At 34.3% G+C, this 27,429-nt stretch overlaps 4 protein-coding genes across 14 annotated transcripts; 2 read left to right on the top strand and 2 right to left on the bottom strand.

The window, feature by feature from the left end:
* The first annotated feature begins 2,786 nt into the window (after positions 1-2,786).
* LOC112525419 (E3 ubiquitin-protein ligase At3g02290) lies at positions 2,787-6,688 on the top strand. Of its 5 annotated transcripts, none has more exons than XM_025135562.1 (5): positions 2,787-2,932; positions 3,513-3,964; positions 4,537-4,975; positions 5,472-5,581; positions 6,380-6,688. In XM_025135562.1, exons 2-5 carry the CDS (start codon positions 3,848-3,850, stop codon positions 6,410-6,412), a joined length of 699 nt encoding a protein of 232 aa, XP_024991330.1. In that variant the 5' UTR covers positions 2,787-2,932; positions 3,513-3,847; the 3' UTR covers positions 6,413-6,688. The 5 variants fall into 5 exon arrangements, with proteins under 5 accessions (XP_024991330.1, XP_024991315.1, XP_024991322.1 ...); XM_025135547.1 differs by having other exon boundaries at positions 2,787-3,063; XM_025135577.1 differs by having other exon boundaries at positions 2,791-2,879; positions 3,797-3,964.
* A 100-nt stretch (positions 6,689-6,788) lies between these two features.
* Positions 6,789-9,170, bottom strand: LOC112515579 (uncharacterized protein YwbO). Of its 3 annotated transcripts, none has more exons than XM_025122477.1 (8): positions 9,060-9,170; positions 8,175-8,339; positions 7,982-8,101; positions 7,858-7,901; positions 7,472-7,597; positions 7,268-7,352; positions 7,132-7,188; positions 6,789-7,054 (listed from the first exon to the last, which is right to left on the bottom strand). In XM_025122477.1, exons 1-8 carry the CDS (start codon positions 9,120-9,122, stop codon positions 6,977-6,979), a joined length of 738 nt encoding a protein of 245 aa, XP_024978245.1. In that variant the 5' UTR covers positions 9,123-9,170; the 3' UTR covers positions 6,789-6,976. The 3 variants fall into 3 exon arrangements, with proteins under 3 accessions (XP_024978245.1, XP_024978260.1, XP_024978252.1); XM_025122492.1 differs by having other exon boundaries at positions 8,175-8,328; positions 9,060-9,169; XM_025122484.1 differs by having other exon boundaries at positions 9,078-9,153.
* Positions 9,171-11,052: 1,882 nt separating this feature from the next.
* Positions 11,053-15,062, top strand: LOC112501875 (ultraviolet-B receptor UVR8). Of its 5 annotated transcripts, none has more exons than XM_025105626.1 (10): positions 11,053-11,215; positions 11,385-11,475; positions 11,688-11,962; positions 12,089-12,282; positions 12,529-12,576; positions 12,693-12,765; positions 12,858-13,029; positions 13,773-14,204; positions 14,321-14,512; positions 14,834-15,062. In XM_025105626.1, the coding sequence occupies exons 3-10, from the start codon at positions 11,710-11,712 to the stop codon at positions 14,868-14,870; spliced, it is 1,401 nt and encodes a 466-aa protein (XP_024961394.1). In that variant the 5' UTR covers positions 11,053-11,215; positions 11,385-11,475; positions 11,688-11,709; the 3' UTR covers positions 14,871-15,062. The 5 variants fall into 5 exon arrangements, with proteins under 5 accessions (XP_024961394.1, XP_024961419.1, XP_024961411.1 ...); XM_025105651.1 differs by having other exon boundaries at positions 11,069-11,215; positions 11,697-11,962; XM_025105643.1 differs by having other exon boundaries at positions 11,069-11,308.
* Positions 15,063-18,836: 3,774 nt separating this feature from the next.
* On the bottom strand, positions 18,837-27,174 carry LOC112501902 (truncated transcription factor CAULIFLOWER A-like). The gene is made up of 8 exons (XM_025105670.1): positions 26,979-27,174; positions 20,044-20,122; positions 19,752-19,816; positions 19,538-19,637; positions 19,406-19,447; positions 19,221-19,262; positions 19,050-19,135; positions 18,837-18,949 (listed from the first exon to the last, which is right to left on the bottom strand). Exons 1-8 carry the CDS (start codon positions 27,161-27,163, stop codon positions 18,844-18,846), a joined length of 705 nt encoding a protein of 234 aa, XP_024961438.1. The 5' UTR covers positions 27,164-27,174; the 3' UTR covers positions 18,837-18,843.
* Positions 27,175-27,429: the final 255 nt, after the last annotated feature.

Genomic DNA, 27,429 nt, shown 5'->3' with positions numbered 1-27,429 from the left:
TCATCCATTTTTTGCAATGATGAATCGATTTTGTCTATGCACCTGTTTCATTTACCATTTCATCAACTTAACCATTCACCTACAGCATCATTGTTCATGTCTTAAAGCGGTTCATGACTAACTGTTCAATTACATTATGAACCCGTTTCATTATCATTAACACGTTAYATCCAYTGAATGGACCCCCTACGTAATTCTACAACGTGGTTGGCCATGAAACGAGTTCAACAATCATTAACCAATTGTAAATGAACTCGTTTCATTGTCAAGTATCCGAATAAACGGATCATCATCACACACAATACAACATGGATCACCATGAAACGAGTGCATGAACATGTTTCATCATGAATAAAAAAAGCCAATAAACCATATATTAATGAAACCGTCTCATATGAACATTAATTGCATAGAGAATAAAATATATTATGCACCCATTTCATCTATTAAACCATTCACCTCCACCATCATTTTTCAAGTTTTAAAGCGGTTAATGATTAACCGGTCAATTACATCATGAACCCGTTTCATTTTCACTAACCCAAACATGAATATACATTAAAACTTGAACATGAATATGTTTCATCATCATGACCTGGAAGTACATGAACATGTACAATATAAATAAAAGAAGCAAATAAAACATTTTATAATGAAACCTTCTGATATGAACATTAATTGCATAAAAAATGAAATATATTATGAATCCGTTTCATTATGATGAAACCTTTTCATTATGCATTTAATATAATATGCAACTGTTTCTTCGTAATGAAACCTTTTCATATGAACATTAATATATTATGCTATGGTAATATGAAACCTTTTCATTTTAAAACCTTTTCATATGAACATTAATATATTATGCTATTGTAATATGAAACCTTTTCATTTTAAAACCTTTTCATATGAAACAGGTTCATAACCGGTAATTTTTTATACAATGAACCTCAAATCATTTATTCATTACATAACAAGATAAAATCTTCATGAATGTTTCCAGCTTCATTAAATAAAAAAAAATCAAATTTTAATATTATAAAATATTAAAATCTTTAAATCATTCCATTTATATAATTTCCATTATTAAATTTCTTTATTTAATATTCCTTAATAACTTCCTTATTTATGAAAAAAATAATGAAAATGACCAAAATGACCTTATTGATTAAATTTAATTAAAAAGAATGAAATTTTCCTATTGGTCAATTTTGGTTTACACGGTTTTTTAGAATGACATGGTTTTYATTTGAACCTGCCTATATATATATATATATATATATATAATTGAGTTCCAGTGATAACGAAAGTTTGATGAGAAGGGTAAGAAAAGATATTTTCATCATTTGATCAATTCTAAGTGAAGATCAACACGAATGCAACGTCGAGATGGACCAAACCAGTTTACGTAATAAGCACAATTGATGGGGTGGTTGTGAGATAAAAAATGATTAAGTGTCTAGATCTATTATTTCACTTATCAACTTAACTTTTATTCTCACACGATTATTTGTCTACATACATACATACATACATACATACACACACACACATAGTCATTTATTAATCAAATAAATAGTTTTAGCTTTACAAACTCATTTGAATTGTTCATTTTTTATCAACGGTTATGATCAAATGAGAAGTTATAAAACAATGACAAATGAAAAGTTTTTTTGAATTAAATGGAAGGCAATTTTGAAACAAGATGTTTTTTTTTTGGAATATAATTATGTTTCATATAGTGTTTGTTTAAAGTTCATAGTGTTGTTTCATATATGAACTTCAATTGTTTCAAAAAAAATTCATCGATGTTCACACGTGAAACCAAAAAGTTCATAAACGAAATAATAATTTTTGTTTAAAGTTCGTAGTGAAACAATGGTTTTTGTTCAAAGTCCATAATGTTGTTTCGTGTATGAACATTGATTGTTCAATTTCTTTTTACCAAAGTTCATAGGTGAAACCAGAAAGTGAATAAGATAATTAAGAAAGTTTAAACAAAGTATATGAGATAATTAAGAAATTTGATAATTAAGCAAATGATATGTATAAGGAATGTAATATCAATATATGAAAGAGACGAAAATACACTAGTTAACAAAATATAGTAGTTAATGTATTGATTAACATATATTTGTTTTACAACATGTCTAGTTCATATGTATTCAATTCACATTGTAAAACCTTTTAATTTATACATCTTGTTTCACAAAACATATAAAAAAGTTCACATTATGAACCGAGTTATATGTGAAACAAATATATGCTAATCTTTTGTAAAAAAAAAAATAGATTATAGCCATATATAAAAAAATTCATATGAAATAACACATAAATACACTGTTTATTAGGGATGTCACGATCTAAAAAGATTAAAAAGATCCCTGTACTATAAATAATAAAATTTATATTATAAAATAAATACATAACAAATTAGCTGGTTTTAGGGGTTATATGATTGTATATTTACTAAATTATATTTTATTATATTTTTGGGGTTAAGTACATTTTTTTAATAAAGATGCATATAAAAACTACTTAATTTTAATATTATTTTTATTCGTAACAAAAATGGTATTTTGGAAAGTAATTCATAAAATATTAAAATATTATTGAGTATTATATATTTTAAGATGTGATTTATTACAGGGACTTGGAGCGGTGATATTCGTATTTTTCGAGGGTGTAATTGCAATATTTGAAACCATATTTTACAAAATTAACACAAAATGACCCATACTTTCTCAATTATAACTTGCCACCCACCATGAACAAGAAGACCGCGTGTTCTCGCCGAAAAATCCAACAAAAATACTCCCAGAATTTCCCGTATGATAAATAAACAACAGAATCTCAAACATCAAACTTCAAATTTTCAGGTATTCTGTCCATCTTTGCAAACATAATCATCAACCCCTCCCACTGTCTTAAGGTACCCTAATCTCTTGGTTCTTCCATCATCCCTCATCGTTGCCGATTTCTGATGCTGTTGATCGCTGTGAATTGATTGATTCGAATTGGGTTTTATGATTTTCATGGGTTGTTGAAGAATTCACAATCTGGGTAGGGGTTCGTTTGATTCTTGAATTTGATTGCACGACTTTGAATACAATTGAAAATCCGTTCATTTATAATTGACTTTTGGTTTGAAATAAGTTACTTGTTTCATACACAACCTGGGTAAAGTCTTTTAGGGAATTGAGGTCATTTTTTTTTTATAATTTCTTGACCTGCTTGCTTTGTGGTTCTATCAACTCCACTGTTCCGTCTGCCGCCCCCTTGATCGCACAAAAAACCATGCTTATTTTTCATCTCTGATTTTAGGGTTTTATGATTGTAAACAGCATGGTTTTAATTTTCTAAAGGAATCATAAGCTGGGATTACCATGTTGATTTACTGCTAATTATGTAACTAATAACATGTTCTGATTCTTGTTGCTTCATTTTGCAATGTTGAGTATGTTTGCTTAAAAGAAACAGTTTTTGCTGAATGTGTACATGCTCTATTTCAGGTGGTTAAGGACATTTGATTCAGTACCCACCTGAAGTATTAAAGAGTAGATACAGAGGTGAATTGGACAGATAGAGAGGGTCTATCTGGTTCGCAGAGCCATTGAAATTTCTGCGAGCCTCAAGTCCTCTCTTATATTTTTGGGTGTACTCCTAGTGCATTTGGTACAGGGTTACATAAGCGATTCAGCCCTCTCTTATATTTTTTGGGTATACTCCTAGTGCATTTGGTACAGGGTTACATAAGCGATTCAGCCCTCTCTTATACTTTTGGGTATACTCCTAGTGCATCTGGTACAGGGTTACATAACGATTCAGTTGAATTAAGGTCATCGTTATGGGTGCTGTTTGTTGCTGCTTGCGTGATGAGTGTGAAGATTATGTTAATCCCAACAGTTCGATATACCGGAACTGCATTTGTCTTCGATGCTTTCTTCAGAATTTCTTATATATGGTATGCTCTTAGTAGTCGTCTAATGTTTCTTGATTTTCTTTCTATGCATTCTTGTGATTTAAAGAGCAATGCATGTAGTTTTGATGTAACTTCAATCACTCGAATTTCATTTTGCAACTCATCATAATTCATATCATTCTTGAAGAGTTTTGCTGATTGATTAGGTTTTCTATAATACACATGAAGAAAATTATATTTCGAGAATATGTGGAACACAATTAGATTACTCTTCAAAAGAGCCCTTGAGGAGAGAAGGGGGTTCCAACTTCCAACATACACTGAAGAAAAATGGTATAAGTCCAGCCGATGTGGGACTCCAATACACCCACTCCAATGGAGGCTAGAAGGGCACAAATTGTCCCAGGAGTGTTAGTCCCTAAGGTGCTAGACCTTGGCTCTGATACCATGTTAGTTCAGATGATTCAAAGAGGTTGAATGAATACATTGAAGATGTTGGAGAGAAAACATGCTCTTATATTCATATTATTCTTTAAGACTTTTGCTGATAAATTAGCTTTTCTTTAATACCGATGAAGATAATTACAACTTGTTCTATGCTTTTCTTTGAATAGTACACATCGTTATTTCAAAGAGGGGAAGAACATGCCAGGCTTCCGAGCCCTTCATCCATTCAAGGGACAACATCTTTTAGTTCCTCAGCCTCACTTGACAACTCTCTATCTGGGGTGTATCGTTCTCCTCCAAGACCCTTGCCTTATGATGTTGATCCTAGGTATATTCGTCTTCAAAGAGATGGACTGGTCTCAAGAAGGGAGAAAGGTTCAAGTCGCTCACAGGAGGAAGGTGAACCATTAAGAGGAAGTGATAGTGATACTGATACAGATCCTTTATGTGCCGGAAACAAATGGAATAGCTCAACCTGTGAAGATGGAACAAAAGGCTCACAGATAAAGGCGTCTCTGAAGCTTTCAACCCCAAAAGAGACAACTGGATTTGCACATATATTTTCTTCATCAGAAGATGAAGATGTTTGTCCAACATGTCTTGAAGGTAAATTTTAAAATGTTGCTATCTGTTGAGTTCTCTTTGCCTATAATTACTTTAACAGTTATGCCCTCATACTTCTAATATCAATAAGTTCGCTCCATGTACACTTCTATTTTTGAACTTTTGAACAATCTTGTGATTTGGACCATGAATATGCTTCATTGGTCACTCCTTATTTCCCATGAAGATTGCAACATTTTTTTTTGTAACGGTCTACCAGATTTCCATATTATTGCAGGGTATTTATGACATTTGACTAATAGTCTTAACACTTTCGTTTTCGTGAAATGGAGGGACTAATTGTTTTCATTGGTCATTTCATTCAAAACTAAAAGCAATTCCCGGGCTTTCATGTCAATTGACAGTCTTGAACTGGGATCACTAACTGCAAATTATCACCATCCTGCACTAGTCAAGATTCTTGATAGTTACACATAGTGGATCTCATACGATAGATCAACACTTTGGGGCATTGATTGTCATCATTTTCTGTTTGCAGAATATACTACAGAAAATCCTAAGATAGTTACGAAGTGTGCACATCATTTTCACCTTGGTTGCATATATGAGTGGATGGAAAGAAGTGAAAGCTGCCCAGTTTGTGGCAAGGTAAGGTTTCATAATGTGTGTTCATCTGCTGGCTTTCACTCATATCACCTTATGACTACAAAGGGACCTATGTTATATTCATTTACACGCATTTTATTAGTTCCCTACAATATCAAGTAAATGGAACCCACAATCACATGTACATTTATTTTCTCCCATCATATAGATGAGACCCACAACATTACTTAATTCTTTCATACATCAGCTCCTTTCAAAACTTTATCCATGTGAAAATGAAATATGCTTCTTTTATTGCCTTTGGGCATTGGGGGCTTGTGCTGATTAGCATGATATCCCACATTTCTCGATACTTTAAAAAAGTGCCATGGAACATATAATGTCACATTTTAGCATAACCTGAGAAGATGATAATCTGTGCCTTGAACATAAATATGATGGCAAGAAAGTAAGGTTCCTTACCAACGGGTCGTTGGCCCTGCAGTACCCAGGTTACTAGTAGAGCTCGGCCTCTCTGGAGGTCAAGGGTTCAAGGCTCACCAAAGGTGACGAGTGTGTGTGAGTTTTTCTGTACATAAATATTATATACCTAAAAAAAAGTAAGGTTCCTTAATCCTTCCTGACCAGAAGTCATGGAAACAACCCCTTTCACAAAATGTAAAAGAAAGGCTGCGTAAAAGACTTCCCTCCTCAGACCTAACAAGGTCTATTAAAATAAATGGGATTCATACCCATCAGATTAGACTCCCTTTAGACCAATGAATATTTCAGTTTGCTTAGTTTTGCTTTAGCATGGTGGTGGTCTCATGACAACAATTTTGGATGTTTTGACTCTTGTAGGTGATGGCATTTGACGAGGCTGTTGAGGCTTAACCCGAAGGTGTTTCTGCTGTGAATGAGACCCAAAAAGAATTCAAGACGGCAAAAGAAACCAAGAAAACAGCTTGTAAATTCTTTGTGAATATCCACTGTTATCATGTAAAAAAAACGGAAAATTGGTCGATATAAGCTCCATCACAAGCTGCATTTTCTTGTGATAAATATTGATTTTTACTGGTTATAATTTCTCATGTTCCCTTCAGAGATGTTCCAACAATTGAGGAAAATTCTTGGATTCATACAGAAAATAGATGCTCATTACAGGGGAAAGCTCTTATGTTCATTTTTATCTGTTTTTTGTTCATTTGCATGGTGTTCCAAAATGAATAAGGTGGTGTTTGTTAAGGTGCTGACTTATCCAGATCAAGAGTAGTAGAAGCAGAAATTTATTCCAAGTTTGCAGGCTCCAGAAAGATGCTATACACCAATGTATAAAAACAAATCAGACAACACTCAAGGGGAGAGTGATATATTATTAGACACACATAATATATGTATTTAACGTATAAGAACAACTCAAGTACACTTCTATAAGTAGTAATTTCTAGATGAAATCGCTCAATTTGCAACCACTTGAAAAGCTCTGAGGAATACTTCTGCGGGTTGGCCACCGCTCAGCTGATGCATTCCATTAATCTGCGATAAAACCCCCATTGAGTTAGCCTGTAATTCAACCGAAAGTTGCAGTAAATAATTTCCCAATATAGCCCTACCACGTAGTGAGGGACACCCGAAATGTTGGTCGAGTATTTCCCAAGTTCTTCGTTTACCTTCAAAGAATTAATAACAACACCATTAAGTTCGTTATCTGCTTCTAATTTTCATAAAGTTGAGGAAGCATACGCGTACCTCCTGAAGTCCGTTGTTTGGATCATCAAGAAACTCAGCTGCTCCTTCTAACCCAACTTTCCTTGCAGATTCCAGAAGAAAGTCCCTGGATTCAGATTTGTCTGTCAATTTGGTACACATTCCTTTTAAAAAATAATCCATCTTTTTCGTATAATGAGCATTGAAAAATACGATCCCAAAGGGAAAAAGCTCAATTGAACATACCTGTCGCCTATAAACTTCCCCTGTGTGAAGTACCCATTGAAGAGCTCTTCCACAAGAGTATGCTGCTTATCAGACCCTTGTTTTCCAGCAAAAAGTATGAGCCTGTGGCTGTCCAGGGAACTTCCCCTGATTACCAGAATCACCATTAGTGAGTTTCTTGAAGTAAATCAATTCTAGGTGGTGTAACCTGACAACTGTCAAAAGGATCTTTAGGCATCCCAAAGGAGCACCCAACTTGGTGTCTTAAAGATTCAAATTTTAAGCCAATAGGCTATTCAGATGCAGATTTTGCAGCCAGTCTTTATAGTTTAAGAATGTTGTGGGCGACAAAGGAATTGGCTTATAAGCACGAGCCGACATCTAAAAAAAGTAAAAAATCAACTTACGTGAGGCCTGACAAGTCGTATTCCAATCCATGTCCCTTAAAAACCTGCATTTCTATAGTGTTGATTACAAACACCCCAGAGATCAAAAACTAAAAAGCGAATAGATGAAAGTAAAGCGAGCTACCTCAGACATACGAGCATGCATTTGATCAGCCCGAGAACCAAACTTGCTTCTGTAGTAATCTTTCTTGTTAATCCCTTCTTTAGGGGCAGAAGGGTTCAGTAAAAATGGGTGCCATTTAATCTGCAGAAACAGAAGACTGAAATAAAACAGAACAACAAAGCTTCAAGCCGGGAAGAAGGGAGAGAATTGGAACCTCAAAATTGTATTGATCTTTTGATAAAGCTACAGCTTTGTCTAGATTCTTTTTGCCCACAAAACACCATGGACACACACTATCTGAAGTCACATCAATTTTGATGAGCTTCTTCCCGGCATTACTTGCTGATTGAGCCATTAACTTGGTGTATCTGCAGTATTTCTGGACATGATATTATCGATCATTTGCATGATTTATTACCAATTCATTTTTCTATATCTATTTCATAGTTTTCACATATGTCTTGTCGATTTACACTTGATAATTGCATCATGAACTCATGGTGATTGTTAGAACATTTATAGGGATTGTATTGTAACAATTCAAATCGAGTAGAATATCGAGATAGATCATAGATTAGCTCATGGACAACTGATATATCACACAATTTGATCATGAAAATACCAAGTAGCAAATCAAGCACCGACTTCTTTCCAAAATGATGATCATAGACTTGCTGAATTCAAACCTAGTTCGATACCAAATTTATGGTTTAATATAGATCGAGCCACAAAATACCAATAATTTTGTATTCATAGTAGTTGTCATATAGTTTAACGTCTCAATTTCATTACAAATTTCCCCTAAACTGAAGTTTCATCAAGCGGTTCTTCGTCAATACACTAAATTAGGAACAATTAGAGCGAGTTGAAGACGAAATTGCAACTGTCTTTTTTATGCTTCGTCTAAAAGTTTCCCCACCCAAACATATTGACATAAAAACGATTCCACCCGCTTTGCATTTTCACACATTTCAAACGAAGAATCAACGTTTTCAGTAAGCCATCAAAATTGAACAATAAAGGTTATCATCTGATCATGAAGCTCATATATTTAATCGATTACTGTGAAGATTTTTAAAAAAAAATCTGATGATGATACCTTTGTCAAAACACTGACCTCGAAACTTCTGGACTTGAAAGTTGTTGAATGGAGGACGAACATGGAACAGGTTCCGTTGTGGGTATAAATACGTCAACTGAAGCCAAGTATGAATCCGCCATTTGGGTTTCCATTTGTTATTCAGGGAACGCGTGTGTTTGACTTTTATTGTCAACCACCTATCACCATCATGGTCATGGATGACGATCGATGACCAAATTGGCTCCAAAAAATATAGGGGCTGAAATGGCACTAGTGTAAAGTAAAAGGGGTTAACTTGAACCGATAAAATTTATAATCTCCTACGTAAAAATTTATATGATGGATCTTATTTACTGAATCAGGTAGGGGTGTTTAGGGTTAGGTTAATTAGATCGAAGACATTTTAACAATTTAATTTAAACAAAAGTGTAATCCAACCCAACTTAAATCATACGAATTGGTCGGGTTGATAATTTGATACATCAAAATATTCATGTTACCTTGAATATGTAGTTTTCTCTGCTTATAATTTTTATTCCCCATCATCAATCAATCTGTTGGTATAGCTTAATTCCATACTCTTTCTTATAAACTTATCCATACTCCTTATAAGTACGTGATAATGTAATTGTCTAATGTACATATTAGCACAAACTTAACAATGATATTAAATCTAAAAAAATAAAAGGATATCAGATTGGTGGAAAAAGAAGTAGAAAATTGGGTTCAAATCACCGTAACCCTATTCCAACTCAATACATACAGTTTGAAAATTTTATAACTTGATTAGACATCGGGTTGTTTCAAGTTAGGTTATTTCGTGTTGAGTTGCTGATTAGTCGAGTTCTTTAGCACCCCTAGCAACAGTTATTAACAAACATATGTATCAAATACTTCCCCGGGGGGGGGGGGGGGGGGTTCCTGTGGCGGAACACGAATATCGAATCCCTTGGGGGACAAATAATAATATTATAAATATTCGAAACCCACAAAATATAGCAATATAAGATCATCCGATTTTCTTTTTTATGTTTTTTCGAAAATGATCTACTAATAAATTTTTAGAGTTGATTAAGGATTTGGACTTTGTAGTTTGGTGATTCTTGCAAAATTAATCCCTATACCTCATTTATTGCATAAACATGACTCATCATATGTTGGTTCGTTACAAAATACATATGATGAGTCCTTCTGTAATAAATGAAATTTAGGGACTAATTTCATAAAAACCACCAATCTATTTCTAATGTCTTGTACATTTAAAAATTATTTATAACAAACATGCACAACATGAGAAGAAAGGATTATTAGTAATAAAAAAAGTTGCACATATACAATAAAGATGCACAAAATGGGAAGAAAGGTTAGCAATAATAATAATAATAATAAAAAGAATGAGACCCATGAACTTGAACCCTTGATCACAGCTATGAATCTTATGGAGAGTTCGATCCTTACTCAAAATGAACGTTGATGACATGCTTAACACTTTGATATTATACTTTAAACGATCTCCATGAATGGGCTCTTTTTAATCCTTTTTCTAAATTTAGAAAAAAAAATAGAAAATAAACCCTTTTTACTAAATTGGTCCTAGTTACTCTTCGAGATAGAGTGAAAGAAGGTAGGGGCACCCCTTCTGCTGAAGTTACAGAGGCTATTTTGCCGAGTTCCTTAGAGAGAGTTGTCTCGATTCTTTCTTTAATATGAAATCAATTCACAACAATTCTTCTATATAGGAAAATATCATAAAACGACGATTCATAGATAAAATGGAAAATATACAACATAAACATTTAAAAAAAACCATGTTGTATTCATTGATGTACGTTGCTGATTAAGTTGTGTTAAATTGATTTATTATGACTTGTTTTGATTGGTTTAAGAAAAAGGAGGGGCTGAAGTGGTAGTAATATATAATATGAAGGGGTTAAAATGAAAGTATAATAGGGAGGGGTGAATTTAAATATGATCAAATCCAAAGGGGGTCTCGGAGATTCTATGGAGTCGAACGGCACACATTTTTCCGATCAGTGACAAGAACACCGAATCCATTAAACCGTTTATTCCCCAAGGTCCTCGGAGCTTCAACAATCAATCTACGACAACCCAACTATTTCTATTTTTGTTCGAAAGATCAAATCGTATCCACAATTGATCTTCCCCTGCCAAAGGTAATTTCGTTCCTCTTGCTTATATAATCTGCAACTTACGCATTTAATTGCTCTTCTTCAAGATTTTCTTTAAGATTCTTCAAGAAATCCAAGGTGAAATAGCTTGCCACTTGTTTACTTTTCCGTCATTAATCAATTACCAAAAGTAATTTGATTTCTCTTGGTTCAGATTTCATCTTGATCGAGCCCAATTTAGGGTTCTTTACTGGTTTCTTGTTGGATTAAGAAAGCTTGAGATATTTACGGTGAAACCCTTGGAGGTAATACCCATCTTTTTTGGGGACGATTGGTTGATATTTTGATCTTTTTCAAGTGTTATTTTGGGTTTTAGGTTTTTCTTCGTATTTTTGGTTTGATTTGATTCCAATTGACAAGAAAATGGGAATACATATTCTTGAGGTTGTGAAAGAGGGATATTGGGTAATTCTTGATTGTAAAATCAAAGGGCATACTGATTTCTCTTCATGGTTAGGTTTATCAGAGGGTGTGAGTAAATGGCTATTGATGAAATATTTGGAGAAACGCGACCTGTGCTCGCCCCAACCAAAAGTGCACTTTATGTTTGGGGTTATAATCAATCTGGACAAACTGGTCGAAAATGTAAAGAGCAGAACTTGAGGATCCCAAAACAGCTTCCACCAGACCTTTTTGGGTGTCCAGCCGGAGCCAATTCACGCTGGTTGGATTTGGCTTGTGGTCGAGAACATACTGCAGCCGTGGCCTCTGATGGGTCCCTCTTTATTTGGGGTCAGATTATTCCCACCCCTTCCGTTGAAGTGTTATCCAATAGTCATTTTTGCGTTCTTATCAAAGAATTCAGTTAGACATTGATTTGTGGTAGACTTGGCTTAATTATGGTCATATGTTGTTCAGGGGCAAATGAGTTTGGTCAGTTGGGAGATGGCACTGAAACAAGTAGAAAACATCCTAAAAAACTGAAGCAATTGCAAAATGAGCATGTGATATCCGTGTCTTGTGGAGCACATTGTACTGCTGCTATTGCAGAGCCACGTGACAACGATGGAACAATCTCTACTAGAAGACTTTGGGTTTGGGGACAAAATCAGGTCCGTGTTCTTCCTAACTATTTAGATGGATCACATAACCATTGAGTGAATGACTGTTCAAACAAGGACTTTTCATGACGAATCGATCATCGTTTTTGCAAAATTGCAAAAACCACCATCTTTTAGCATTTTGGTGATGATGGTGGTTAATATGCAACAAAAATTGTTCAAAATCTCAATCACTCTATTATCATTCTTTTTGTTGTGTTCGTAAATTGTAACTCAATTTCCTTAAATATTTTTCAGGGATCTAACTATCCTCGTGTATTCTGGGGTGCCTTTTCTCCTAATACAGTAAGAATATATTTAACATTATGTTTGTCTTATCATTATGTCGTGACATCTTGACAAACATGAATGCGTTATAATACTTTAATACTGCATTCTGAGATATATATTAAACGATTCAGATTATTCGTCAAGTGTCATGTGGGGCTGTGCATGTTGTGGCACTATCAGAGGATGGTCTGCTGCAAGCTTGGGGTATAAATACCTTTAACTTTTTTTAACTTCTGATTGTTAATTCTCTTTGAAATATATGTACATGTGAAAGTTATTACACTGTGATAAACTAGGCTACAATGAATATGGTCAGCTTGGGAGAGGTGTTACTTGTGAAGGCCTTCAGAAGGCTCGTGTTATAAATGCATATGCTAAGTTTCTTGAGGAAGCCCCTGAGCTTGTAAAGATTACTCAAGTTTCATGTGGCGAGTACCATTCGGCAGCCATATCAGAGGATGGAGAGGTGTAAGTGCATTAGAAATGGACCTTTTGTTGATGAAGATAGGGTCTAGACACAAGCGGATTTTGCTTGGAGGTCACAAGCTATATCAAGGCAACCTCACATCTAGTCATATTTTGATCACAACCTAGCCATTTTCTTTCTTTTTGCTATTTGGTTCTTACAATTCCTCCATTTTCTCTCCAGAAAAGAATCCACTTATTTTGGTTCTAGAGACTTGCACCTAATCTTTTTACAAATCCAAATTTGGAGCAATCATCTTTTAATTCTTTAATTGGTTACATCCTATATATTATTTGTAATCATCAAATGTTTTCAGTCCAAGAAAATAATAATGATAGATCAGCATATCACACCCTGACCTTTTGTCTTTAAACAAAGAACAGGATGTAAAAGAAGACACTCTGATTAGCATAAAGCGGGTGAAGAATCACCATAATGACTAAAAAACAGCATAATAACACTTAGTTGGCAATTGGAGTAATTTGTTTTGAGTTTTTTTTTTTTTTGTGATTTTGTTTATTTACTTTTTGTGTTCTAGCAAGTAAGTGGTTTGTTTAAAAAAAAAGTACCAGATATAATGGATTGAAATGCTAATCACTTAGAAAATAAGCATAGCTGATGTTGAAGTTAAATAGCAACTCATTTGACTATATCAAAGGTCAGAAGTGGACTCTTTTTTGGGGAGAATGGTTGTATTTCACTCTCTGATTCTCATTTTTGAACTTGTAATTCTAATTTATTGCAGCTACACTTGGGGATTGGGAAACATGGGTCAGCTTGGGCATTATTCTCTTCAATCAGGTGATAAGGAGCTGATACCACGGCGTGTGGTTGCACTTAATGGGATATTCGTGAAAGATGTTGCATCAGGTGGTGTGCACACGTGTGCCGTGACTACAAAAGGAGCTCTATATGCATGGGGTGGTGGTCAAGCTGGCCAGCTAGGACTTGGCCCGCAGACCGGATTCTTTTCATGTGTCGCTAGTGAATCTGGAGGCATTTTCCGTAACATGCCTGTTTTGGTTCTACCATCTGGTGTAAAACAGGTTGCATGTGGACATTGTCATACGCTAGTCTGCACTCAAGATGGTAGAATCCATGGATGGGGTTATAATAGCTATGGCCAAGCAGCTAATCAGAAGTGCACTTATGCTTGGTACCCATCTCCTGTTGACTGGTATACAACCCCTCTCTCTCTCTCTCTCCTTTGACCCTGATCTTGACCTGTAAGCTGATGCCATAATCTTTTTGGAGTTTGAAACTGTATTCTGATAGAAGCATTGTTGGAAACAGGTGTGTTGGAGAAGTAAGAAAGCTGGCAGCTGGTGGAGGCCATTCTGCTGTACTGACAGATGCTTGTTCTTTGAAGGAGTTGTGTGAGTTTAGGCTTGCAGACTGTGTGACACCATGGAATGCTTCTATGATTGAAGATGTTGCATATCGAACTGGTTCTGATGCTTTGGTCCGCCTTTGTGAGAGGCTAAGGTACACACACACACACACACACACACATATATATATATATATATATATATATATATCTTATACCCTTCTTTACATTCGAGTCATGACCTATTTGACCACTAAAGTCAATGTATCATCAGTTGCTTGGTGATAAAAAGTTTTTCTCTGGTCTGTTGCCATTTCGGGTGATAGTTCATTTGGGGTTCTAGTATCTTCTTGGAATGTTTGATAAATTTGGGTTTTTTCTAATGCTTCTTTTGGGGCGTTGTCTAGTAAATAAGCCATTTCGATACTATATCGTAACAAGAAACTGTGTGCTGAACCATTTCTTTGTGATTGTAGGGAAGATCTCCCTGATGGTGGAATCTGTGACTGTTGAACCAAGAAAAGAGACTCCTGTTGTGTTATATAGACAGAATTAAGATAATGTTACATAGTTGATTGATACTGATACTATGTAGATATACATATCTAGCACAAATAGCTTTCTGTTGTCTTCAGTCCTTAATGTTGTACTTTAACATTGTTCAGCATTTGTCTTTAAGAAGATGCAGAAACGTCTGTTGATCATCATAAATGTGGTAGATCTCTCTCTAATATTCTTATTATATCATAAGTGGTCCGTCCTTGAATCCGATTGAGGCTCTTTATATCATACATCAAAAAAGTAGATTCATTTGTGAAGTGTTGAAAGATCTTTTTTTCATTCATAGGTGAATCTAGAATTTTTTTCTAAGTATCAGGACAATTCGACTATAAATAGAAATCTAAAGAAACCCGTCTACAGATTTCTTTAAGAACACCCGAGGTAAATAAAATAACACCAAATATAAGCTGAAAATTAAGAATTGTGACAAAATTGGATTCGAACCCAGATCTTTTGTACAAAGGTAACAACGTTTAACAACGGAGGCATTAAAGACTTGTGTCAAGAGTTCAGTTTCAAAAGAAAACAAAAAGGCACCTAACAGAACTATAAGGTGACATCCTTTAAAAACATTATTTTTTTCCCTTACAAAGGAACCATGAAATGGTAATGTGTGTCATCGTATGCTTCTGTATAGGTCCAGTCTTGTGCTTCTTTTGGATTTATGGAATTGGTTGTTATGGCTGCTTCCCAAGGATCGTTAACTTCTTTGAACTAGGGGTGCTCATAGGTTGTGTCGATCGGGTTGAAGGTATTACAACTCAATTAAACATCGAGTTACTTCAGATTGAATTATTTTGCATTGGGTTGGATTGGATTTTCCGCATTGGTTGAGTTTTTAAATACTCATACTTTGAAAGATTGTTATAGAGCACGCACATCAGAGTCGGTTGTGGGCTTGTATGCCTTCGAAGATGGGCTAGTAAAGGATATGAATACGAGATGATGTTAAATGGAGATGGCCAAACTCGGCATGGTCTAGACGGCACCAAGGAATCTTTTACGGCCTGACAATTTCAGTCTGGTTACAAAATTTCCCAAAAAACAAGGTCTAGCCCGGTTATCACTTGTCTTTCTTGGCCGGGATCGGGACAGGGACAAGTATGACCTGTTATGGGCTTATGTCTTGTCTTTCTTGGACTAAAATCGAACTTAGGACTGTTATGACCTGTCTTTCTTGGACCGTGACCAATTTGGGTGCCTTTTTTTTGGACCATGACCAATTTGGACCTAGTACGAGACCAATTTTTAGTCATGTCTATTTTTAAACAACTTGTGTTAAAACACTCTTGCATTCGTAAAATCTTAAAAGAACGTAAGCTAATATGCAGACACATGTAAAAGAACAAACGTATCCCTAACCAAAAGGATTTTTGATTTAGTGGTGTTCAGATTATCAGTAAAATTCAATATTTCAAAAGGTCAATAGTTAAAACCCCACCAAAAATGAGAAGGAATGGTGATTTCATTTGTCGTATATAATTATTATATACTTCAAAGAAAACGTATCCCAATCTGCATTCAAAGGTCAACCAAGTATTTCTGTGGCATATGTGAGATCCAATATTAACCATACAATATCTTAAATCAAGGGTTACATTAATGATTTCTATAATTATGGTAAAATGACGAGGGAATTATGAGTATTTTTCAAATGTCTCTCATTTTCCTCTTTTCTTTCTCTCCTCTTTCCTTTCCATGGGAACACTTATATCACGATTTGAACAACTATTAAATATACCGTTTCAATTAAATATTACATTTACTTTTTTTATTACACGTTTTGATCAACTTGTAAACGCAATGTGACATAACAACACCAACAACAAAAAATAAAAAAGAACTACAGATTTTTAAAAATATTGTGTAAGGACTTGATACACATTGTTAACAATTAGTTAATGCTTTATTAGGGATTATTTGATTTTTATAGATTTCTTGTCTGTTTATGGGGGATAAAATTAATTAAAATACTTTTATGAGTTGTATTTTTTAGGGATAATTGCACCAAAATGCAACCAACTTTTACCTAATTCATATTTTGGGGAACCAACTTTCAAAATCGTCATTTTGGGGAACCAACTTGCACCTGATTCCTATTTTGGGGAACCAACTTTCAAAATCGTCATTTTGGGGAACCAACTTGCACCTGATTCCTATTTTGGGGAACCAACTTCCAAAATCATCATTTTAGGGAACCAACTTGCAACCGATTCATATTTTGGGGAACCAACTTGCAAAATAATTATAGAAAAATAACTAAAATTTATTTATTTTTCCAAAAATTAATGCAATAAAATCTATCTTTCATTTCAAATATCGTTTTTTTAATTCAAATATCAAATTGAACATTTTTAAAAAAAATTCAAATTACCGTGATAAAAATTATTTTTTATTGATGCAAAAAAAAATCAATATAATAGAAAAAAATTTAATTAAAGTAGATGAATCATATTGGATGTCACAAATTATATATATAGGGAGGATTAAATAAATTTTTTTTTTTCAAATCATCCAAAAAGACATGTATACAAGTTATATATGAAAAATCATTTATTTATATAAAGATTATTTAATAAATTTGATTATGGTATTTATTCATATTTTTTTTTATAATTTTCATGATTTAAACATGATTATTTTTATTATTATTTTTTTTACAACATTTAAAATTAGTGTGATTTAGTTTTTCATTCAAAATATTTATTTTTATTGAAGTAGTTTATTTAATAGTTTTTTATAATTTTCGTCAAAAATTATATGTGATATTCACAATTGATCGATGTTTTTTGTTCTAAAAAAGAATCGTTAATTTTTGTCAATCTTTCATATATGATATTAATCATAATAGAAAAGAAATGTAAGTATTTACAACATCATACGTGATATATGTAAATTATGAATTATGTTTTGAAATACATGTGATCTTATACATTTTAAATATGTTTTGCTACACATCACATGTGATTCTATTTTTTTTCATCATTTTTTTTTCAATATTTAATTTAAATAATTATTTTTTAAATCATATACGATTTAAAAAACATTTGAAAAAAATTAATTAATTATGAATTACATATGATTTTGACAAAAAAATATAATTTTAAAAATATATTACTTAAAAAAAAGTATAAAACTAGATACACTTATTTTAAGTGAAAAATATTTTTTAAATAAAAAATTAAATCATATTAAAATCACAAATATATAAAATTAGAATTTTAAATAAATACCTTAAATAACTTCTATATAATAAAATTATTTTATACGTTTGTTCATGTAGGATTAAAAGAGAACAAATATTATAATGTCAAAATAAAAAAATACGAAAATAACTAAATTACATGTTTTGTAGTGAAAATAAATGTGATTACAAAAAAGACAATGAATGCACTAGGTCTCACGAAATCACCATTTGATTTCACCGTTCTCGTGTTCCGTTATTTGTTCACCGTTCTCGTTTGAACCCGATTCAACACATCTAATCCACGCCATTATATGTAGATAGACACGATATCTGAATCCAATATGAATCTCTCTATACATATATCCGTTAAGACTACTCATTTTTCATACAAGAGGATAGGGATGCTGATATATTATCGCATCTAAACACTATCAAATGCACTTCCACCCCACATCTTTGCGTAAACACAGTAACACAGAGAGATTATTATCGTCATCATTTAGGTCATAATGCATTTTCCAAATTGGTAATACAAATTCTCAGCGTTTTCACATATAGAATATGACAGAATCTTGATTAGGTCATATATATATATATATATGTATGTATGTATGTAGGTAGCATGCAGCAAATCCAAACTTGAACAGGATAATAAACACAGTCCCAGTTTATAAACACCCTTGACGTCCGTACAGCTGGAGATGGATGGATCAAACACCTTAATTTAGTACTTTTAATTTATTGGTTAATATGGCGGATCATCCACAACGGCATCATTGAAGAGGAGACATGATGGGCTTGAGCTGATTCCTCCTCCCTCATGGCTGCTCCGATGAATGGTCCACTTCAAAAGTTTCAAATCATAGAAATCGTTATAAAAGAATCCTTCAATTCAAATGCACATGAATTAAAGAGACAGATATGGAGACGTTGTAATGAATTACCTGCTGTTTGCAAGAGAAGGAAATGAATGTGGCGGTAACATTGCATCTTGTTGCTCACTAGTACTTTTCTTCTCGTTCTCTTTCAACTGTTCCCAGTTCAGAAATTAGAAGTCGTCTAATTTAATTGGGAGAACAATTTTCGATGGTAAAGAATTACAGATCAAGTTATACCTTCTTCGAGAGTGAATTGTTTCGCTCTTGCAACGCCTTCTCCTACAACATAAAGACAGAAAGATTTGTCAATGTATGTGTTTTCAGTTCATCAAACACTTATGCTATTCTGATATGATCCGTTGCATCTCGTAAGCAAGTTGTTTCCATGACTCGAACCGTTTCAAGGTGAGATTACAGGTTACCTTTTTATGGAGCTCGGAGATGGACTCGTGCATGACCTGGTTCTGCATAAATTATAAAGGGTATTGTGAGATGGTCTATATATGTATAGGGTCAGGTTCATATATTTTGTGTAGAAGATCTGACCCAGTTACCTTTTTTGTTCGTATTCGCTTAAGGGCGGTCTCGAGTTGTTGTTCCACATTTTGAAGCTCCCTAAGGCTTAATTGCTCCAGATCTTCCCCAACATAGTGCCTATACATACATGATTATATATATAATCAGATCACACCATTTGGTGGTTAATTCATTAATTACTAGCCAAGAATATGTCAGTTAAATCCTATTTGATGGTTCTTAACAACTAACCTTATGTTTTTTTCAAGAACTTCAATCTTTGCCTTAAGCTTGGAGGATTCAAGAGTCCAGCTTGCCTGTACACGCACACATTCTCAAGAACATATACGAGAATTAGACAATTAATTAGGATGCAGGTTCATCTAATGCATGGTAGGGACAATATGGATCGTCCGAGGGTGAGATTTATGCAAAACCGTCATCTATCCCAAATAGTAGAGAGGTTGTTTTCATGATGACCGCAACGATGATGACAGAAATTACATATATTCATGCGTAGCATGGATATGATGATCGTACGTACCTGTGTTTCGGTTTCAGGAGCAGTAAGCAACTTCTCTGCATACGAATACCTTTCATACCTCTCAAGAATTGTCTCCATACTACATGTTTCAACTGAACAACAGTCACAGTCTATACACATGATCACATATTTTTCAACAGTTTTTGCTGTTGATTAAATACAAATTATGATAAACAACCTTCTTAAAAAACATGAAAGCTGAGTCTATAACCTTTAGGATAAACTACAACTACAAGCTGTTAGCTTAAATATTTTGAACCATTTATGAACGTCGCAGCAAAACGATTCAACAATTGTGGTTTCTACGAGAGTAACGAGGTCCTATATATTTAAGGTACCTAAATTAACCGATCTGCTAGAACTAATGTTTTGATACTATTTGGAACAAGTAGCACTTTAATTTCTCAGTTGGCAAAGGGATGAGACGAATTTGTCTAAATATAAGACACGTCTAGATTCGATCCCACCCCTGCTAGCATCCATCGCTGAGTGAGCCAAAAAATACCCCCTCACATTGATGTCTATGGAGACGGGTTCCAAGTAGTTGCATTTGGTACATGAGACAAGACAAGATAGGACAGGAGAAAGCTCACTGTCCCAAGTTTGGCATGACATGGGATAAGACAAGAACTCCATGTCCCATATTTGATGCAACATGGGACATGGACAGAAACTAGGACAAGGTGAGACTATGTGGGACAGAAAAACTTTTTCTTCTTCCACGAAAATAGGTGGAACAAAATGGGACAAGAATAAGACAGAAGCTAAAATATTACTAAACCCTCGTTTGATATATAAACTTAACATATGATATTTGTTTTAGTGGTCACCACCGCTAGTCGCGGCCACCGCCACCACTAATAGCTCGGCCACCTCCACCTCCACCTCCTCCTCCATAACCATCGACCACCACCGTCTATCGTCACCTCCACAACCACTGTTGACCATCGACCACCACCACTACCACCATTGGCCACCTTCTCCTCTACTACAACAACCACCTTCACAACCACCATTGACCATTGACCATCGACCACCTCACCTCCACCATCGACTACCATTATCACTGCCCACCACAGCCACCGGCTACCATGCACTAACTCCGTCAGACACCATCATTGGCTACGACTACCATAACAAACACCACCTCCACCTCCACCGTCGACTACCACCACCGTTGCTCACCACCACCACTACCTCCACCATATCATCTATAACTGCCTCCTCTACTGCTGTTGACCACCACCACTACCTCCACCATATCATCTATAACTGCCTCCTCTACTGCTGTTGACCACCACCACTACCTCCACCATATCATCTATAACTGCCTCCTCTACTGCTGTTGACCGCCACCATTACCATTATCTACCATCTTCATGTCCTCCACAACCACCACCATCCTCCAATCACAAATGAATCTACCTCCACAACCATTGTTGTTGCAACAATCTTCACCATGCTTTCGCCAATTGGTAAGGATCTTCCAAACAAAATAAAACATAATTTCTCTATTCTATGAATTGGATTTTTTCAAATTACCATCAATTATCAATTTTTTTCATTCAAATTTGGTACTATTGTATATGTATATATGTATTTATGTATATGAAAATTGTGTAAAAATGTTTATAAATTAAATTATTTACTTTTTATTTGTGATAATAATAATTATTATATGATATATAAAATCATCAAATAATCTTTGGAGGCAACTTGTCTAGTTTTGTCTTGTCCAATCTTAGTCGTATTAAACATTAGACAAACACTTGTTTAGTCCCGTCCCGTCCAGTCCTACCATCTTGTCTTATCCAGTTTTATCCGGTCCAGTCCAATCATGTCTGCGAACCAAACGCTACGTGTACGGCTGGTTTCCCGTGATCAAATTTGTCCCCAAATACAACATTCATTTACATGTGATGCTTTTGGTATCTCTAGTGTTAAAGACCATATCTCTGTAAAACATTATAAAAATATTAGAGCGTCAGTTTATAAAAGTGATTTTCATAGAAGGTCCTATAATTCTAGGCTTAACGATCGAGGCAATAAGAGCTTAAATTAACCAGCTAGTGTTAAGTTGGGAGGTCAAACTCTCTTGCTACACCTGAGGAACTATCTTCAAAACCGACCACCGTTTTCTTTATAAACAAGAGGTCGGTACCAATCTTTCTTCACTTCAAGATACGTTTTTCAGGAGGTCTGTAGTGGGTGTTTGGACCAATTTGCATGTACTAAAACCAATCCTGATGGCCCTAACGTTTAAGGGTTATTGATCATTTTAGTGAAATCATGAGGCTACTTTGATTCACACGAGAATTATGGAGTTGTTAGTTAAGCTATAATACGGACAAAGAGGTTTAGAACGCATACTCATATTAGCTAACTAGAATTAGAGATCATTAGATTGGCCGACCCTAGTTGGGTCCCAATGCGTTCCCTACATTGGCTCCTTACCCTAATTTACATTATCGCATTTCCTACAGATAATTATATTATTTTATTAATAATCGGAAAATGTAAATAACTACCATTAAAGGGCATAATGAATGTTGTGAATAATATCGACTCCCTCCTCAAATAGCCTTTTCCATATTCCAAGTTAGACGAGTTGAGACTATACAACAAATGGCATGCCGATGTCTCTCATCAGATCATTTTGCTCATTCCCGTCTCTTATTAAGGGGTTGTTTGTTTACCTCCTAATAGTTCCATTAAGAGCTAACTACTGAACGTTAAAAGGTGAATCTTGTTTGGCAAAAAAATAAGTCTGTCTCTTAATGGTTTTAAAACCATCTGAATGATTTTGTATCATGGATCTCCTTTAACCATTAAGAGCCTTAATTTCATCATACACAATTACCAAACAATTATATTTCATTTTACACTATATCATGAGAGCCTCTTAATCATTCTGCACCAAATCATTCAGTAATTGTCAAACATCCCCTAAGTCAGTATGCCCATACGATCCGTCTCATTTCGTAAAACCTCATAGGTTCAATAAGCTCCAATAACATCATCACACAGAACAAGACTAGGAGTAACACATTTTTTGGCACTCTGGAGATGGTTATGCCATTTAGATTAGGATTCTCTTTGCCAGTTTTCTTGCAATCTCCACTCTACTATGCTTATTATCTATCTCTAAGGACATAAACAAATTATCCGAGTCTTTTTCAATAACAAGTAATTGTAAGAGACCCGACTATTCTTCACGGGTGATATGATGTTATTGATGATGATGCTCAAAAACATCTGACTTTCTACAGACATATGTATGAGTTATAAAAAGTGCTTAACCATGCATGTGCTTGAAGAACCAACAAGAGATGTGATCAAGTTATAGGCATTGGTTTAGGTTGATAATACCATATACAAACAATCCTAAAACAAAACAAAAAACTATCTTCTTGATAAACATTACGGAAGTTTTGGAAAGACATCATTTACTTTGAATATTACGATTTGAAATTAAATCAGTGCCAAGGTTTACATAGAAACCTTAAACCCAGTCCTATGATCAAGCATTTTTGTGTAATTGATATTGATTTGAGATATATGAAGATTTAGGGTTGACCATTAAGACAAGGGGGTGGCAACCCCTAGCGGTGTTCTAGGGGAAGGGACCTTGGCGGGGTTCCACGGTGGTCCCAGAACGATATATAATGAATTACTCTCTCTACGTCCTTCACGATTTACTTCAGTGACAGTGCCAATTGTATCTAATAGGGATTAGAGGCAGTTGAAACAAAGGCATTAGTGTCAGTATGAGCTGATAGCTCATTACTTCATAACCGTCAACATTATCGGCAGCTTCATCTGCTGCACCATTAATTGGTAAACCAACTGATGACCATCTGTTGTTGATAGCAGTCACAGTTTTAATCTTTTCTGTAACCACCCATACCTCTATTGACTACTGTAAAAATTACACATAAACAATATATATATACACTTGGTATTATGTGAGTCCAGACTGTTTTCGTGATAACACTAAACTTTCACAACAAAATACGGTGAAGTAAACATTGTTTTTGTTGTAAATGTTCAGAAATTTTTGTGTCTTCACAATTTTCTATTGTGAAATTTCAATGTTATTTTGTGGTCTCACGGGCCTCACGTGATCCTAACTCCCCCCCCCCAACACACACACACACACACACACATATATATATATATATATATATATAAAGAGAGAGAGAGAAAGAGAGTCAGGTTGATACGAGAACAATAATAAAATAAGAGAATAAGAAAACAGCTGAATCACATGTGATTTTACACTAGAATCACATGTGATTTTACATTAAAATCACGTATAAAATCACATGTAATTCACACGACTTTAAGTCGCAGGCGATGTCGCTCGCACACCCTTACATTGGTTGTTAGTGTAAAATCACATGTTATTTTGCATGTGATTTGAACGTTTTTTGTATTATCTTATTTTGTTACTGTTCTCGTTTGAACCTCCATATATAATCAAATTAGAACCACAAAAAGTTTACAAACCCGTGATAACCGATGTTGAAATGTTCTTTTACATTTTTTTCATCAAAATGTATGATTTAAATATTATTTCACATATGTTGGTGTTCACCTTGTGAAAAAATTACACACGAAGCTTTTTTTAGTTCACTCGGTAAAACAAAAAATACATGTAAAAAACATTCACATAGTGAAACAAAAAGTACAGGTAAAAAATATCCACATAGTGAAACAAATACATGTGAGACCATCACATTGTGATACAAATATATCTGAAGCAATATTTTAAATCCTAACATTTGATGGAAAAAAAATCATGTAAAAGATTATTTTTAAATCGGTTCTCACGGGTTTGTAAACTGTGGTTCTCAAATATATATATACATAACATAGGACAATCTTAAGGTTGAATACTCGAGTTTCCACCTAAAAAACGAGAATGAGATTTAGATTATCTCAATACATATATATTTCGTGCAACCAAGGCTTATCAAGGGTCGAAATATTGTATTTGAAAATAAAGTGTATATGATACATGATCCATAGAACGTGTCTAAGTGATCGAAACGACACACCAAGAATTCTAACATCCTGAGTATGATCAATTTGAACATATAAATCCTCAAATGAACTTGAAATTTCAATGTTGATCATATAATTTGAAGTAATACTAATGTCAAGATTAAAACTAACCGAAACATATATAACAAATTCGAGACCAAATATATAACCGAGGGTCATGCTAAAATATATCTATAAGCCATAATTTACAGAAAAAACGACATTATTTGCATCTAATACTCCAGATTAGAGAGTAACTGTGTTTGATAAAATGGTTCAAGAATATATTCTAAATGAAGAAAGACTGAGTGAGTGAGTAATGTCTGAAGTTGACACAAAACAGTATAAACGACCGACCACTTGAATCATCGCTGCAAATTCAAGCCTTGTTTGTGTGTATTTTCGTCTTCAAAAACGAAACGAACAAAAATGGCATCTTCAATTTTTATGAACATTATTTGCAAGAGAAGTAATTTCAATACTTATTTTACTTTAATTAATGCTAACCTTTGATGTAACCTTCTCCATTGATAATGATAACTAATTAATATTCAAATTTGGTGAAAGAAATTCCTTCTTTGTTGCGTATCAAATGGGCATGAAAAGGGGTTTTGTGCCAACACCTTCTTGCAATCAATTTCACATGATATGGGTACATCTAAATCACCATATAGACTCAATCTGTAGAGGTTTGGTGAAGCCCTAACTAATTCCTGCACAATTGAGCTTAAAAGAGAAGAAGATGAACAAACTCTGATGAAACTGTATAGAACCAAAAGACAAATTTTTAAGTCACAATGAACCCCAAAATCCAGCACCAGATACCAGGCTATGGGAACCATTGCAGACTACAACATGACCAAGATTAGGTACTATACAAAGACTTGACCTTAATTGATGTATTGGTAGCTGAATGAAACTTATGGCAGACACCAATAATCTAGGCCTGAACATATAGAAATCTGTAAAACTAGATCATCACCACTCAACTTAACAGCTAAGCTAGTCAACTTTTGAACCTTTAGTTTTGTGAGTACCAGGTTGTGTTGTTTTGTTTATGTACGAACAAAGTAGTGTTTCCTAAGTATTTACTTCATCTGTGTGAAGAATATAATTTTAGTACGATAATAATATTAAGGATGTGATAGATAGCAATTTAAGCAGCTGGTACGTCGCGCACAGCTCAAGAAAACTCTGAGATTTCCAACATGACATGCGCTTTGGTTTACTTCTTACACAACTAGTCAAAATTAAGCTTTTTCAGAAACAATTTCGAGCAAATAAAACAGTATACGACCCAGAAAAAAATAAATAATAAAATCCAAGCAAAGGGGTTTCATGGTAAGACCACATATGGTAATATATTATGATGTGTGAGTTCATATACATATGTATATAAAAATAGGTGCATGCAGGAGGAAGGAGAGAGAGAGAGAAAGAGAAGAAAACTCAAAGGATTTTTGTGTCAGAATAACCCAACAAAAAGAGAAACAAAATCCAAGAAACCACACAAGATCAAGAGGGTTTGACCCAAAAAATCTCGAATTTAGGACTTAAAAATCTTGACATATACATACAGACACGTATGTAAAATCAAGAACAAACGAAGTAAAATCAAGAACAAGAGAACTTGAAATCTTGACATATACATACAGACACGTATGTAAAATCAAGAACAAACGAAGTAAAATCAAGAACAAGAGAACTTGAAATCTTGACATATACATACAGACACGTATGTATGTATATATATATATATATACATAGATACGGAAAATCAATTTTATTACTTATAAACCGATCGATCTCAAGCAATGAAAAACCCTTTAACCTTAACCTTGTGCATGTATTTTAAACTGATAAAATAGGAGGAAGAAGATAAGGTTTACCTGGAGTGAGTAGAGTACTCAAAGAGCTTTCCTTTTGTGGAAAAAACGATGAGAGCAACATCAGCATCGCATAAGACAGAGATCTCATGAGCTTTCTTGAGCAAACCTGTTCGTCTCTTTGAGAATGTCACTTGTCTGCTAATCTTGTTCTCGATCCGTTTCAACTGCACCCTTCCTCTTCCCATCGATCTTTTTTGGGTAAAACCCTAAATAGAACCTGCTGCTTTTGGAGCGAAAAAGACGATCTAAGAAGAAGACGACCCACCAAGACACAGTAGAATGTTTTTCTGTAGCATTCTTTCTATTTTGGTGTATGCATTATATTATTAGCCTCCTTATCATACCCTCTTTATCTCTTTCCTAACCATTTATAAATAAAACTGTTATTATTTTACACTTATTTTGCAACAAATTCAAATATATACTCTCAATAATTGAATTTTTCTACTTT

This window comes from Cynara cardunculus (assembly GCF_001531365.2).
Source record: "Cynara cardunculus var. scolymus isolate 2C chromosome LG 1, CcrdV1, whole genome shotgun sequence".
NCBI lineage: Eukaryota > Viridiplantae > Streptophyta > Magnoliopsida > Asterales > Asteraceae > Cynara > Cynara cardunculus.
The sequence above is the reverse complement of the archived record's forward strand: the minus strand, read 5'-3'. Positions and strand labels throughout refer to the sequence as shown.

Bases quoted from the DNA above. Each gene is read 5' to 3' on its own strand.
- LOC112501875 (XM_025105626.1), top strand. From the start codon at position 11,710: ATGGCTATTGATGAAATATTTGGAGAAACGCGACCTGTGCTCGCCCCA. The intron at 13,030-13,772 runs GTAAGTGCATTA...AATTTATTGCAG, and splicing joins ATATCAGAGGATGGAGAGGT to CTACACTTGGGGATTGGGAA. The intron at 14,513-14,833 runs GTACACACACAC...TTGTGATTGTAG, and splicing joins CGCCTTTGTGAGAGGCTAAG to GGAAGATCTCCCTGATGGTG.
- LOC112515579 (XM_025122477.1), bottom strand. From the start codon at position 9,122: ATGTTCGTCCTCCATTCAACAACTTTCAAGTCCAGAAGTTTCGAGGTC. The intron at 8,340-9,059 runs GTATCATCATCA...TATCATGTCCAG, and splicing joins AGGTCAGTGTTTTGACAAAG to AAATACTGCAGATACACCAA. The intron at 7,902-7,981 runs GTAGCTCGCTTT...ATAGAAATGCAG, and splicing joins TGCATGCTCGTATGTCTGAG to GTTTTTAAGGGACATGGATT.
- LOC112525419 (XM_025135562.1), top strand. From the start codon at position 3,848: ATGGGTGCTGTTTGTTGCTGCTTGCGTGATGAGTGTGAAGATTATGTT. The intron at 3,965-4,536 runs GTATGCTCTTAG...TTCTTTGAATAG, and splicing joins TTCAGAATTTCTTATATATG to TACACATCGTTATTTCAAAG. The intron at 4,976-5,471 runs GTAAATTTTAAA...TTCTGTTTGCAG, and splicing joins TTGTCCAACATGTCTTGAAG to AATATACTACAGAAAATCCT.
- LOC112501902 (XM_025105670.1), bottom strand. From the start codon at position 27,163: ATGGGAAGAGGAAGGGTGCAGTTGAAACGGATCGAGAACAAGATTAGC. The intron at 19,817-20,043 runs GTACGTACGATC...GTGCGTGTACAG, and splicing joins CTCCTGAAACCGAAACACAG to GCAAGCTGGACTCTTGAATC. The intron at 19,448-19,537 runs GTAACTGGGTCA...TAATTTATGCAG, and splicing joins AGCGAATACGAACAAAAAAG to AACCAGGTCATGCACGAGTC.